Source organism: Erythrolamprus reginae, chromosome 4 (assembly GCF_031021105.1).
Source record: "Erythrolamprus reginae isolate rEryReg1 chromosome 4, rEryReg1.hap1, whole genome shotgun sequence".
Lineage (NCBI taxonomy): Eukaryota > Metazoa > Chordata > Lepidosauria > Squamata > Dipsadidae > Erythrolamprus > Erythrolamprus reginae.
In genome coordinates, this window is record NC_091953.1 from 4709055 (window position 1) to 4723581 (window position 14527).

At 42.7% G+C, this 14527-nt stretch overlaps 1 protein-coding gene across 3 annotated transcripts in view; it reads right to left on the bottom strand.

Moving 5' to 3' along the window:
• The window catches only part of RSF1 (remodeling and spacing factor 1), a 67725-nt gene that overhangs the window by 25513 nt on the left and 27685 nt on the right, over nucleotides 1-14527 (bottom strand). For all 3 annotated transcript variants that reach the window (XM_070749509.1, XM_070749507.1, XM_070749508.1), the window contains exons 2-4: nucleotides 7949-8040; nucleotides 5656-5748; nucleotides 2548-2753 (exon numbers count right to left, since the gene is read on the bottom strand). In XM_070749509.1, the coding sequence (XP_070605610.1) occupies nucleotides 2548-2753; nucleotides 5656-5748; nucleotides 7949-8040 (391 nt within the window). The remainder of the gene's footprint in view (nucleotides 1-2547; nucleotides 2754-5655; nucleotides 5749-7948; nucleotides 8041-14527) is intronic.

Genomic DNA, 14527 nt, shown 5'->3' on the forward strand with positions numbered 1-14527 from the left:
CTATCTATCTATCTATCTATCTATCTATCTATCTATCTATCTATCTATCTATCTATTAGATTTGTATGCCGCCCCTCTCCGTAGATTCGGGGCGGCTCACAACACAATAAAACAGTTCATAACAAATCTAATAATTTACAATTTAAAATATTTTTAAAAACCCATTATTAAGCAGACATACGTACAAACATACCATACATAAATTGTATAGGCCCGGGGGAGATATCTCAGTTCCCCCATGCCTGACGACAAAGGTGAGTTTTGAGGAGTTTACGAAAGGCAAGGAGGGTGGGGGCAGTTCTAATCTCCGGGGGGGGGGGCTGGTTCCAGAGAGTCGGGGCCACCACAGAGAAGGCTCTTCCCCTGGGGTCCGCCAAACGACATTGTTTACTTGACGGGACCCGGAGAAGGCCTACTCTGTGGGACCTAATCGGTCGCTGGGATTCGTGTTTGGGGGTACCGGTAGAGGCAACTGCTGGTGGTTCAGAGAACCAGTAGTGGTGGCAGCATGAGGCTCCTCCCATCTACTCGGATGTCGCCATTTTTTAAAACTCTCTGCGCATGCACAAATGGGCAAGATTCCAAACCAGTAGGGAAGGTCAGTTGATTTCATCGCTGATCCAGGAGGCCATGGTTGTCCCCTAAGGTGCTTTTTCCAAAGGCAAATAGACTTTTGTTTTTTCCCCCTTGAATAAATCCGTGTTTCCCAACCTTGGCAACTTGGGAGATATCTGGACTTCAACTCCCAGAATTCCACAGCCAGCATTCGCTGGCTGGGGAATTCTGGGAGTTGAAGTCCAAATGTCTTCAAGTTGCCAAGGTTGGGAAACACTGGAATAAATGACCAATTTTCTTTGCGGACTCGGAGTTGAAGAAGCTTCTTAGATGAGAAGCGAAATGTCTTCAAGGAATAAAAAGAAAGGCCTCTTGAAAAAAGCGCCTTTGGGACAACCCATGTCCTGGATGAGTGAGAATCTCCATAGATGTTTAGCTATGCCCTTTGGGGTGAACACTGTTTAAACGGTGAGGGAGTATCAACGATTTCCAGAAAAATCACAGGCTAGAGCAGAGGTCTCCAACCTTGGCAACTTTATGAGGTGTGGACTTCAGTTCCCAGAATCCCTCAAGCAGCATGGCTGGTTGGCGAATTCTGGGAATTAATTAATTAATTAATTAATTCAATTTAATTTATTTAATTTAATTTATTTTAATAATTTCTTTCTTTCTTTCTTTCTTTCTTTCTTTCTTACTTACTTACTTACTTACTTACTTACTTACTTACTTACTTACTTACTTACTTACTTATTTATTGGATTTGCATGCCGCCCCTCTCCGTAGACTCGGGGCGGCTAACAACAGTAATAAAAAACAGCATGTAAATCCAATACTAAAACCCTTACTGTAAAACTAAACATACATACAAACAAACATACCATGCATAAATTGTAAAGGCCTAGGGGGAAAGGATATCTCAGTTCCACCCATGCCTGACGGCGGAGGTAGGTTTTAAGGCGCTTACGAAAGGCGAGGAGGGTGGGGGCAATTCTAATCTCTGGGAGGGAGTTGGTTCCAGAGGGCCGGGGCCGCCACAGAGAAGGCTCTTTCCCTGGGCCCCGCCAAATGACATTGTTTAGTTGACGGGACCCGGAGAAGGCCAACTCTGTAGGACCTAACTGGTCGCTGGAATTCATGCAGCAGAAGGCAGTCCCTGAGATAATCTGGTCCAGTGCCATGAAGGGCTTTATAGGTCATAACCAACACTTTGAATTGTGACCGGAAACTGATCGGCAACCAATGCAGACTGCGGAGTGTTGGTGTAACATGGGCATATTTGGGAAAGCCCATGATTGCTCTCGCAGCTGCATTCTACACGATCTGAAGTTTTCAAACACTTTTCAAAGGTAGCCCCACACCTTTGAAGTCCACACCTCATAAAGTTGCCACAGTTGGAGACCTCTGGGCTAGAAGACTAGATGGTTGCAAGAAATATAAATGCTTCCATCTTCCACCGTTCGGTCAGAACCAAAGAAGCTTCTTGAATGCGAAGTGAAAGGTCTTCCAGGAAAAACCCAGCGACCGATTAGGTCCCACAGAGTTTTTGGGCGGGTCCCAGGGGAAGAGCCTTCTCTGTGGCGGCCCCGGCTCTCTAGAACCAGCTTCCCTCCGGAGATTAGGACTGTCCCCACCCTCTTTGCCTTCCGTAAACTCCTTAAAACCCACCTCTGCCGTCAAGCATGGGGGAATTGAGATATCTCCCCTGGGCCTATACAATTTATGTCTGGTATGTTTGTTTGTATGTATGTCTGATTAATAATGGGGTTTTTAGAATGTTTTTAAATTATTAGATTTGTTATGAATTGTTCTATTGCTGTTGTGAGCCGCCCTGAGTCTACGGAGAGGGGCGGCATACAAATCAAATCAAATCAAATCAAATCATAAATAAATAAATAAAAACAAAGTCCAGTTGCCTTTTGAGAGAGAGAAATAAATTAAAAAGTTTGAGGGACACCAGGTTAAACCAAGCAAGCCGGAAAGTAACGTTTTTACCTGACGATGCACTTCCACGAAATCCCGTCTTGATCGTCCTGCTCTTCGACGTACATCCTGACGTTATGCTCTTGGTCCAGCTGGTACCAATAGGTCAAGCCATCCTTGTCTCTCCCGAGGGGCTGGAGGCGCATGCCATCGGCGTCTTCCTCGTTGATGATGTTCTTAAACTTTAGATTGTCGTCAAACTGGCATTCGCAAAGGTACTTCAGGAGAGATGAGGGGGGGGTGGAGGAGAAGCAGCAAAATTTAAAATAATTCCAGGAAGATCCTTTTTTAAAAAATATATATTTTTATTGGTTTTGCACATAAGTTACATAAAACAAACGTAAAACGGTGCACAGTGCATGTTCCCATCACCCGACTGACAATCCCACCACCACCACCACCAATTGCGGGGGGGTCAAATATTTACTAGTTTATGGTTTGTTTGTTTTTTATTTCCTTAGTTCTACTTTGCATTTGTTATTATTAAAAGAGTGATTGGAGTTTATTTTTCACATTTTCGTCACAGATTCTACTCAGCATATAACCTTTCACCTTATTCCATCGTGCCATCAGCTTCTCCAATTTTGTTTTCATCAAAGTTGTTTAATTTTATTTCCATGATTTCAAAATGAATGTGATCCACCATATACCAGTTCTGTAATGTCCATTTTATAGACTCTTTCCAACCCAATACCGCTACCGCTTGAGCGCTTTCCAGTGCTGCAGCTTTTATTTCTTTAAAATCTCTTAGTTCTCTTTGTTTAATTAATATCGCTATTTCTTTTGTAATTATCCAGTTAATATTTAGCATTTTATTTATTTCGTTCTGCACTTCCTTCCAAAATTTCTGAACTTCTACGCACTCCCAGAACATATGCATGAAAATTCCTTTCTTTTGGCAACCATGCCAACAATTCCCTTTCCCTTTCCCCTGGAAGTGTGCAAGTTGTGCTGGTGTATAGTACTATTTATGTAAAATTTTCCTTCTCATCTCTTTAACTCTTGTATTCTTAATCTTATATATATATTCTACTATTTCTTTCATTTCAATTTCGTCTATTTGTAAATCATTTTGCCAGCATCTTGTCCAGCCTTTTATTACTCCCTCTTCCGCTTGCGATAACATTCTGTATATATTACGAGCTTGTGCTTTTGTGTCAATATTTCCAGGAACATCGTTTTTCAACCTATCTCGGATCGTCGACTTAACGACGGGTTGCTTAGCAACTGCACAAAGTTATCACGAAGACCCCAAAACTGGAGTTCCGATGGCTTCATGTCCTCGTAGGGGGAGAGCTTCTCAATTATTTTGTTATGCTCCCCTCCCCCAGGAACATTTTGCGTGCCCCCAATCCTGTGCCACGACTATAAATAGTCCCCAAATTGCACCCTATCACAAGACACGCGTCCTACCTGACACCTATACCAGTAATGGGCTGCAGCATGGGCAGTCCGGTATGCCGTCCCCCCATGCAAGATTTGGCTTCTGCTTCTTAATTTAATTTTAATTTTACTTTATTTATTTTGTCCAATACACAATGAGGGTTTTAGTGGGTACATATCTATATACACATAGTAAAATACATGATGAAGGTTATAGAGGAGATATTCATAGTAAAATATAGCTAAGAAAGAATAGAAAAGAAGATATAGTAATAGAACGTATCAATGAAAGAATAGAAGAAGAGATATAGGAATAGAAGAAAGGTAGAGGAGATATAGGAGAGCAACAGGACAGGGGACGGAAGGCCCTCTAGGGCACTTGTACTCGCCCCTTTATGTAAAACCCTTGTGGTTTTACATTTTTTTAGGGGGTTTGATATCATATTGTATGTTTCATTTTTTGGATTGTGAGCTGTCGGAGGCCCTAGGACAGTGATGGCGAACATTTTTTCTCCTCGGGTATCTGCACAAGTGCCCACACCCGTAATTCAATACCTGGGGAGGGTGAATATTGCCTCCAGTGCCCCCCCCGGAGGCCTATGGAGGCCAGGAACAGCCCATTTCCCAGTACGCCTGTTTTTCACCCTCCCCAGGCTCCAGAGGCTTCCCCTGAGCCTGGGGAGGGCAAAAACACCTCCTCCCACTCCCCCAGAGGCCCTATGGGAGCCGAAAATTAGCTGGCTGGTGCACACACATGCATGCTGGAGCTGAGCTAGGGCAACACCTTGCGTGCCATCAAGATATGGTTCCGTGTGCCACCTCTGGCAGCCATGCCATAGATTCGCCATCACTGCCCTAGGGAGTTGGGCGGTATATAAATCCAAATACATGAATGAATGGAATGAATGAATGAATGAATGAATGAATGAATGAACGAACAAACAAACGAATGAATGGCTCCTGGTGTTTTCTGTGGAAAACAGGTCCAAATGCTTCTTAGAGTGTTTAAGGTTGCAGACCCCTGCCTTAGACCCCTTTATAAAGGGGTCTAAGATAGGGGTCTGACCTATAAAGCCCTACATAGCATTGGATCAGAATACCTACGGGACCACCTTCTGCCGCACTAATCCCAGCAGCCAATTAGGTCCCACAGAGTTGGCCATCTCCGGGTCCCGTTGACTAAACGTTGTCTGGCGGGATCCAGAGGAAGAGCCTTCTCTGTGGTGGCCCCGGGCCCTCTGGAATCAACTCCTCCCGGAGATTTGAATTGTCCCCACCCTCCCCGTCTTCCGCAAGATGTTAAAGACTCACCTATGCCACCAGGCATGGGGGGATTAATTCCTCCCTCTCTTCTGATTATAGTATTTGAGAATGGTATGACTGTGTCGTATTGATTGCTTTTAATATTAAGGGGTTTTAATTCTACTTTTTATTAATTGGATTTGTATCATCGTTACTGTATTTGTTGTTGTTGTGAGCCACCCCGAGTCTTCGGAGAGGGACGGCATACAAATCTAATTAATAATAATAATAATAATAATAATAATAATAATAATAATAATAATTATTATTATTATTATTATTATTATTTATAGAATGGGCAGCAGCATAAGGTTTCTTTAAAGTAGCCGCATCTTTTGCGGAGGGCGAAGGAGGAGGCTTCGGTTTCTACGTCTGCCGTAGCTTGCAAATGGGAGTAGGAAACAAGAAGGCCCTGCAGAGAAGAAAACCAATTACCTTCAAAATCCCCAATTTGCATTCGGTGCTCATTTCAAGGTATCCTTTCTTCTCCATCTCCCACGCCCAGGTGCTGTTGAAGTCTTGACACATCTATAAGGCAAACTTGTCAATTAAATACTGAGGAATCTTCCCATCACCGCAAGTACACACACGCGATACATTCCTGTCACCTCCAATTGGTGTCTCTAGAAAGAAAATAGGAATGAAAACTGCAGGCAAAGGAGAGATGAATTGCTGGCACACTCCTACTGAGCCAATTTTAATGCTGCTGTAGCAGAGGCGTCCAACGCAAGGCCTGTGGGTGGACCCGGCCTGTCAGGTGGTCAGATCTGGCCCATGGGGCCAGGCTTGCGTTGCTTCAGCCTGCTCTAGCCAATGAGAAGAGGAAGCATCAGGCCACCATGGTTTTGGCCTGGTCTACCTGGTGCAAAAAGGCAACATGCCAGAGATTTATGGAGTGGCTTCAAGTTGGCCACGCCCACCCACTTGGCCACACCCACCCACCCTCCCACCTCCAGCCCAAGGACAACCACAGCTCTGATGCAGCCCTCAATGAAATCGAGTTTGACCTCCACCTCCACCCCCGTGGCTCTAGGCCAGTGTTTCCCAACCTTGGGAACTTGAAGATATCTGGACTTCAACTCCCAGAATTCCCCAGCCAGCATTCGCTAGCATGATTGGCTCAGGAATTCTGGGAGTTGAAGTCCAAATATCTTCAAGTTGCCAAGGTTGGGAAACACTGCTCTAGGGAGAGGTAGGGAACGTTGGCTCTTCTATGACATGTGGACTTCAACTCCCAGAATTCCTGCACTAGCATGATTGGCTCAGGAATTCTGGGAGTTGAAGTCCACAAGTCATAGAAGAGCCAACATTCCCTACCCTTGCGGGTCTAGTGACTCACAACAAATTATAATAATCTGTGCATTATTAAAATTCTCGTGGAGGTGGGCGAAATGGTTTATTCTCTGATTTTTGTTATCTCAAAAAAAGTGGGGAAGCATTTGCAGCTTTCCCCCTACTGGGCAGAAATCAAAGTCTCTTCGGAATTGAGCTCAACTCCTGCTGACCTCATGCATATCATCGTAGGACCATAGATCTTTCTTGGCAGAAACGGAGAAAGGTTTCGCCACTTCCTTTTTCTGGCCTGACTTTTGACTTCCCAATGTGCAGCCCTTGGCATTTCCTGATAAAACTGTTTTATCAGATGAGCCATGCTATCCTGCTTCCTCCCTTCCCCCCCTAAAAAAAGACCTCCTCTGATAATAAGACCTTACCGCATGGCAATAAGGCCAAGCGCTTATTTAAGGGTTCAAAGAAATATAAGACTATTGTGGTTAGCTCTGGCCCTGCTCCTGCCCCAAGGACTGTGGATGTGGGGGAGACATCCACATGCCGCAGGCCTGTTTTGCTCCCGGTGGAATCTGCTGATGAAGGCTCCTCTGACCAAGAAGACATGAGTGACAGGGAGGAGGAGAGTGGGGCAGACAGCTCAGAAGGAGATCAATTATCTAGGTCCTCCTTGGATTCGGAACAAGAGTTCATGATACAGCCACGCATGCGGAGAGCGATGCATAGGCAGCAACAACTGAGAGATTATTATCAAAGAAAATGAGGCCACCTGCGGTTGGGTGGGGCTGTGATCATTAGTGAGGCTGCTATAAAGAGCAGCCTGTGGGTTTGGCCATTGTGGAGGATTATCTGATCGTTGTGTTTCGTGACTGCCTTGCTGACTTCGACCTTTGTGTGCTGATTTTTCCCCGCTTTGAAACCAAATCAGAGCAAAGGGTGTTTCACTTTGTGAAAGAAGGACTGTGAATTGCCTCACAGCTGCAAGCTAAGTATCTCAGAATTGATAAGGGACTTGTACAAATTACCAGTTTGTTTGGAGACCAGTGCTCTTTGCTATACAAAAAGAGGGCTTAATTTATTTGCATTTTCAGTATAAAGAACATTGTTTTGAATTTTCAAACATGTGTGTGTGTCTGAAATTTGTACCTGTGAATTTTCAGGAGGATTCTGCCAGAGAGCTCGACAGAACATAAGACAGGGTCTTATTTTCGGGGAAACATGGTAGGTGCTGTCATCTATTTGGGTAAAGCACCGAACCAGGTATTTTAAATCACGAAGGACAACAGCAACCTTTACGTATGTTACATGTGCTCGGTTCAGATCATAAATCAACTCCAAAATCCACACAGGCGTTTTTGACGTTAGGTGGGGTATTATTAAACCCTGCAAAGCTTTTATCATCCAATATTACATTTTCAAAAGGAATATAAAATCGATATACCCTGATCAAGTATTTTTCCCACCGGTCTGCGGTGACGGATTTCCCAATCTTCCTCATCAGTTTCAGATGAAGTTCGACCAATTCTCTTGGAACTGGGAAGAAAAAGGAGGAAAAAATGGTTTGTTCGTCTGTTTAAAGAAATGAAACAACCCTAAATAGTAAACAGAAGTGTGTATCCACTAAGGTGTTTTTTCTGCTTTGCTCTTGAGCTTAAATGTCATTTTTCTGACTTAATGTATGTGCAAAGTAACCCTTGAATAACAAGGATATGCACATGGAACATTTATGAGAGTAGTTATGAACAATTATTTAGTCACACACAGGTACACTAATTTGAGTTAAAGTTTACTTTAAGAAATAGCACAATCCAATAAAAAAGTCCGGGTCATACACGTATTAGTCAGAATATGTGTATGACCTGTCACTAGAATGTCAGAATGTCTTTTTGTTTTAATTTCTTTATTGATTTTCACAAATATTTCGCTCACATTTTGTTCAATTTTACAAATCATAATCCATCTTTGTCACCTTTTGTATATTTCATTGATCTTTTTACATATTGCATTCAGTAGTATACAATATACAATTATTTGTTTCTTTACATAATATATTACATTTTCTAAATGTTAAATAAAGACATTTACAAGGTATCTGTTATTTCTTCAGATTGTACTGTTACTCTATATTATATTACAGTATTTTTATATTCTCGTTTGAATCCATTCATGCCATTTGTACCATGTTATTTTCAATTCGTTAATTTTGTTTCCCTTGATTGAATTATATATATTATATATATATAATTATAATTATATAATTATATATATATATATATATATATATATATTTTCTCTCCTTATCTCTTATATCATATATATTCTCTCCCTCCCATCTATTTCGCTTCTTTTTACTTTCTATCGTTATATATATTACTTAATGTCTATTCTCTTCCATATGTATTATATATTGGACAAAGAATAAATAATAATAAATAATAATAATTTGTAATTTCATCCATTTCTACACATGTGTATATTTTGTCTATTATTAAATTTTCTGTTGGAGTCTGTTCATTTTTCCATATTTGCGCTATCGCTATTCTTGTTGCCGTATTTATATGCGCTATAAGAAGCAGTGTTTGTTTAGAATTGTGTCTCTTCCAAATTCCTAGTAGCATACCTTCTGGGGTGTGCTCTATTTCTTCTTTGGTAATTTCTATAAGCCAGCTATGAATTGTTTTCCAAATTTTTTGTATTTTGGGGCATGACCACCACATGTGAAAAAAGGTTGCTTTTTCTTTTTTACATTTCCAGCATGTATATTGTAATGAATGTCATTCCCAGTAAACAAAGATATCAAGGATATAAACATAGCTTAGATACAACAGAGAACAGAACGTCAAAGAAAATATGTCAGAGAGAGCTGTGATCTCTAGCTCCCCCTTGTGGCAGCCTGCAACACAAATTAACCACAGAGAAATAACATACAGTTAAAGCTACGTACATCAACACAGTTAAACCTACAGACATACATTGTTGGTTTATATACTGCTCAAAAAAGTAAAGGGAACACTCAAATAACACATCCTAGATCTGAATGAATGAAATATTCTCATCGAATACTTTGCTCTGTACAAAGTTCAATGTGCACAACAGTATGTGAAATTGATTGTCAATCAATGTTGCTTCCTAAGTGGACAGTTTGATTTCGCAGAAGTTTGGTTTGCTTGGTATACTTGTGTTTAAGTGTTTCCTTTATTTTTTTTGACCAGCGTATATTGCCAACATATACAGCCCCAACAACATTCTTCTATTTTTTAAAAATTCTGTGAGGCAAGAAAGCATGCAACCTTCAAGAATATTTCTACATTCAACCAGTTTCCATATACAGTAGTACCTCTAGATACGAGCTGCTCCACATGCGAGTATTCCAAGTTACGAGCCGCAACGCGAGCGAAATTTCTGTTCGACACCCGAGCTCAAATTCGGGATACGAACCGAGCTTCCACTAGGTGGTGCAATAATCTCCTTGCTTCCAGTTATCTCGGCGCGAAAAACAAAGTCTAAGGGCATTCGTTCGAGATGCGAGTTGATCGACTTACGAGCTCGGGACTGGAACGAATTAAACTCGTATGTCGAGGTACCACTGTATGAAACCAGGTTTATTGTTACTATTAATAGTACGACTTTAATCATCTTTCCATATAATTAAAATGAGATTCAGCCAGCAGTGGGCTATGAGCCGGACCGCTAAATTGCACTCACCGCCGCAGCTCATAAGTTCTTGTGGGGCCAGCGCGATTTTGCTGCTGCATCTGTGGAGGTAGCAAAATCGCGCACAGAGCCACAGGCGTTTTGTGTTTCAGTGAAGTTTTACCTGCGATTCCATGCGCGATTTTGCTACCTCCACAGGTGCAGCAGCAAAATCGCGCTGACCCTGCAAGAACATACGAGCTGCCGCGGCAAGCGCAATTTAGCGTTCCGGTTCGTAGCCGACCACTGGATTCAGCCTTCTAAGAAGATAATATTCTAATTTTATTAGTAAGTTTTCTAAGAACAGTAACTATCCAAATGGAATCACACCAATTGTTTGATGATAAAATATATTAAGAACTAGCTGATACTCGTGCTTCGTTAAAAAACTTTGCGATGGGGCTTCATAAATTGACACTTAAAGCTTGAAAATTAATGAGCAGTTAAAAAGGGGGTTGTGTTATTTCGTTAAGAGATGGTAAGCTAAGTTTCTGTTACAGATGAAGACATTATTTGCATAGCATAGACTTTTCAATTCGTCTCTCAGATAAATTGCTCAGGTCCTCCCTGTAAATAACATTCCTGGTTTTGCTCTCTGGCTGGAGGATGACCAGGCTGTCAGGTGAACTGACTCTGGAGCATGCCACATAGAACTGGCCATGGGAAAAATGGGCAGCTTCCCTTACTTGTGTTTTCCTAATCGCTTCTGTAAATCTTTTCCTGTGTTTTTTGCCTCTTTCCCCTTTAATTGGTGTTACAATAGAAGAAACAGATTCATCTACATTGAGGAGAAAAATAAGGAGGGGGATCTATCTCTGCCTACCCGCATCCGTCTGTATTTATCTGGCTAGCATCATGTTAGTGTGTGAGAGGGTTGAGGAGTTTGGAAACTCAAACCGTATTTGCTGTGTGAGTGAGGAGACAGGAAGGAATCTGTGCGTGGCTTAGCTCAACTGTTCTGTAATAAAGCTGCTTGTTGCTATGAAAGCAAAAGCAAAACTGAAACACCTCTTGCTTGTATTTTACATTTGGATCAGATTTCTTTTCAGGTGGGGAGGGGGGAGTAGAACATATTAGCATCAGAGCTTGTTAATAACAATATAAGAAATACTCATGTTCCAGTGGTCATTTTGGAAAAAAGAGGAACATATGTGGCAAATTTCAAGTTTGTAGGCTTTACGGTTCTGGAAATTTCATGACTAATATGTGAGTGGTTTTCACTTTTATATATACAGTATATAGATTTCTACTTTTGAGCAATTATTGATTTGGCAGCCAGGAATATAAAAATACAAAAATAGAAAGTCCTCCATTTATGACCACAATTGAGCTGGAAATTCCTCCATTCCCTTTCCTTCCTTTTCCCTCCCCCTTCCTTCCTTCCTTCCCTTTTTCTCTGCTTCCTTATTTTCCCCTGCCTCTTCCTTCCTTCTTTCCTTTCTTTTTCTCTCCTCGTCTTTACCTTCCTTCCTTTTCCCTCCCTCTCCCTCCACTTCCTTCCTTTTCCTCCCCTCCCCTCCTTTCCTTTCCCCCTCCCTTTCTCTTCCTTCCTTCCTGCCTTCCTCCCTCCCTTCCTTTTCCTCCCTCCCTCCCTTCCCTTTTTCTCTCCACCTTCCTTGTTCCCACCGCTCCTTCCTTCCTTCCTCCCTTTCTTTCTCTCCTCGACTTTACCTTCCTTCCTTTTCCCTCCCTCTCCCTCCACTTCCTCCCTTTTCCTCCCCTCCCCTCCCTTCCTTTCCCCCCTCCCTTTCTCTTCGTTCCTTTCTGCCTCCCTCCCTCCCTTCCCTTTTTCTCTCCATCTTCCTTGTTCCCCCCGCTCCTTCCTTCCTTCCTTCTTTCCTTTCTTTTTCTCTCTTCCCCTTCTTCTTTCTCTTTTTTCCTTTTCCTCCCCTCCCCTGCCTTCCCACTCCCTTTTCCTTCCTTCCTTCCTTCCCTCCCTCCCTCCCTCCCACACAAAGAATATGTTAGTGTTTAGGGCAGAGTAACATGGAGAAAATCTATCCTTGTGGTCGATAGGACTCAAAAAAAAAAACTCCATGGCCTCCAATCCATCCTTCCTGTGTGCCGTTTTGTCAATCTGGCAAATCGTTGTTTTCCCAACTGCCCATGGCAAATGCCCCCTTTTGGAATAGGCCGGGGGGAGGGAGAAATCAAAAATAAAATTGTTCACCAATATGAACTAAGAAATGCCTTTCAGCTTGACTGCTCGGCCCAGTATTGCTTCATTTCCAGAGGGACAGAACCCTTTGTAAAATGTCTGACGTCTCCACAATCTCCTTTTTCAACCCAGGCTGAAAAGTCAGTGAGCTAAATGACACAGCAAACACCTTCTGGTATTTAAACTTACGGCAAAAAAAACCCTCTTCCTGGATAGACCAGCAGCTACAAAAAGCTATTCTTTTCTTTCTTTCTTTATTTTTCTTTCTCGCATCTCCCCTTTCATGGAACTGGATGAAAGACCAGTGGGAACAGTACAAAAACAAGGCCCTGGCAACAATAACTCCCTCCTGCCGTAGTTCTTTCGCAAATCGTGAAAAATGGAGAACAGCCCGAAGGCTTCCGAAGGCTGAAGACACAACAATAAAACTGGGTGAGTGGGCAGAGACGAGAGATCTCAGCCATATTTTTCCTCCCCCAGGGGCTCAGGCTTAGCAGGTGAAAATGAATTCCGAACTGACTTAAAAATGCTTTTTTCTCTCCATTGTTATTGTTGCTTTGAAAACTAGATAATCAGCCAAATTTTGGAAGTGCTCATGGACCATACAGTGGTACCTCTACTTAGAAAACTAACTCGTTCCGTGACCAGGTTCTTAAGTAGAAAAGTTTGTAAGAAGAAGCAATTTTTCCCATAGGAATCAATGTAAAAGAAAATAATGTGTGCGATTGGGGAAACCACAGGGAGGGTGGAGGCCCTGTTTCCTCCCAAGAGATTCCTAGAGAGGCCCCATTGAGGCTTCTCCCCGCCTTTTCTTGTCCTGTTTCCTGCCAGGAGATTCTTAGAGAGGCCCCATGGAGGCTTCTCCCTGCCTTTTCCGACCCTGTTTCCTCCCAAGAGGATTCCTAGAGAGGCCCCACAGAGGCTTCTCCCATCTTTTCTGGCTCTGTTTCCTCCCAGGAGATTCCTAGAGAGGCCCCACGGAGGCTTCTCCCTGCCTTTTCTGGCCCTGTTTCCTCCCAGGAGATTGCTAGAGAGGCCCCACGGAGGCTTCTCCCTGCCTTTTCCGGCCCTGTTTCCTCCCAGGAGATTCTTAGAGAGGCCCCATGGAGGCTTCTCCCTGCCTTTTCCGGCCCTGTTTCCTCCCAAGAGATTGCTAGAGAGGCCCCACGGAGGCTTCTCCCTGCCTTTTCTGGTTACAGTTTCGGAGGCTCGGGATTGTAAGTGGAAAATGGTTCTTGAGAAGAGGCAAAAAAATCTTGAACATCTGGTTCTTATCTAGAAAAGTTGGTAAGTTGAGGCATTCTTAGGTATTGAATACTGAATTTTGTGGCACTAGATAAGAGCTGTGAAGAATGGTATCCGTTCACTTTCCATTGCTAGTTTTAGAAATAGCAATAGCACTTATGTATACTGCTTTTTATTATTATTTATTATTTATTAGATTTGTATGCCACCCTTCTCCGAAGACTCAGGGCGGCTCAGAACAGTAATACAAAAACAATATAACAGTGAGACAAATCTAATATTAAAATAAAACATATCTAAAACCCCAACAATTTAAAACCATACAACACATACATACCAAACATAAAATATAAAAGCCTGGGGGAAAATATAAAAGCCTGGGGGAGGATGTCTTAGTTCCCTCATGCTTGGCGATAAAGGTGGGTCTTGAGTAATTTGCGAAAGACAAGGAGGTTGGGGGCCGTTCTAATCTCTGGGGGGAGTTGATTCCAGAGGGCCGGGGCCGCCATAGAGAAGGCTCTTCCCCTGGGGCCCGCCAAATGACATTGTTTGGTCGACGGGACCCGGAGAAGGCCAACTCTGTTGGGATTTATGCGGTAGAAGGTGGTTCCGGATGTATTCTGGTCCAATGCCATGTAGGGCTTTAAAGGTCATTACCAACACTTTTAATTGTGACCGGAAACCGATCGGCAGCCAGTGCAGGCTTCACGGTGCTTTACAGCCCTCTCTAAGTGGTTTACAGAGTCAGCATATCGCCCCCAACAATTGTATGATTGTTTTTATATGAAAGGTTTTTAATTATTTTTATCGTTGGATTTGTACCGTGTTCTGTGTTGTGAGCCGCTCTGAGTCTCCGGAGAGGGGCGGCATATAAATCTAACAATAATAATAAATAATCTGGATCCTCATTTTCTCTCACATGCC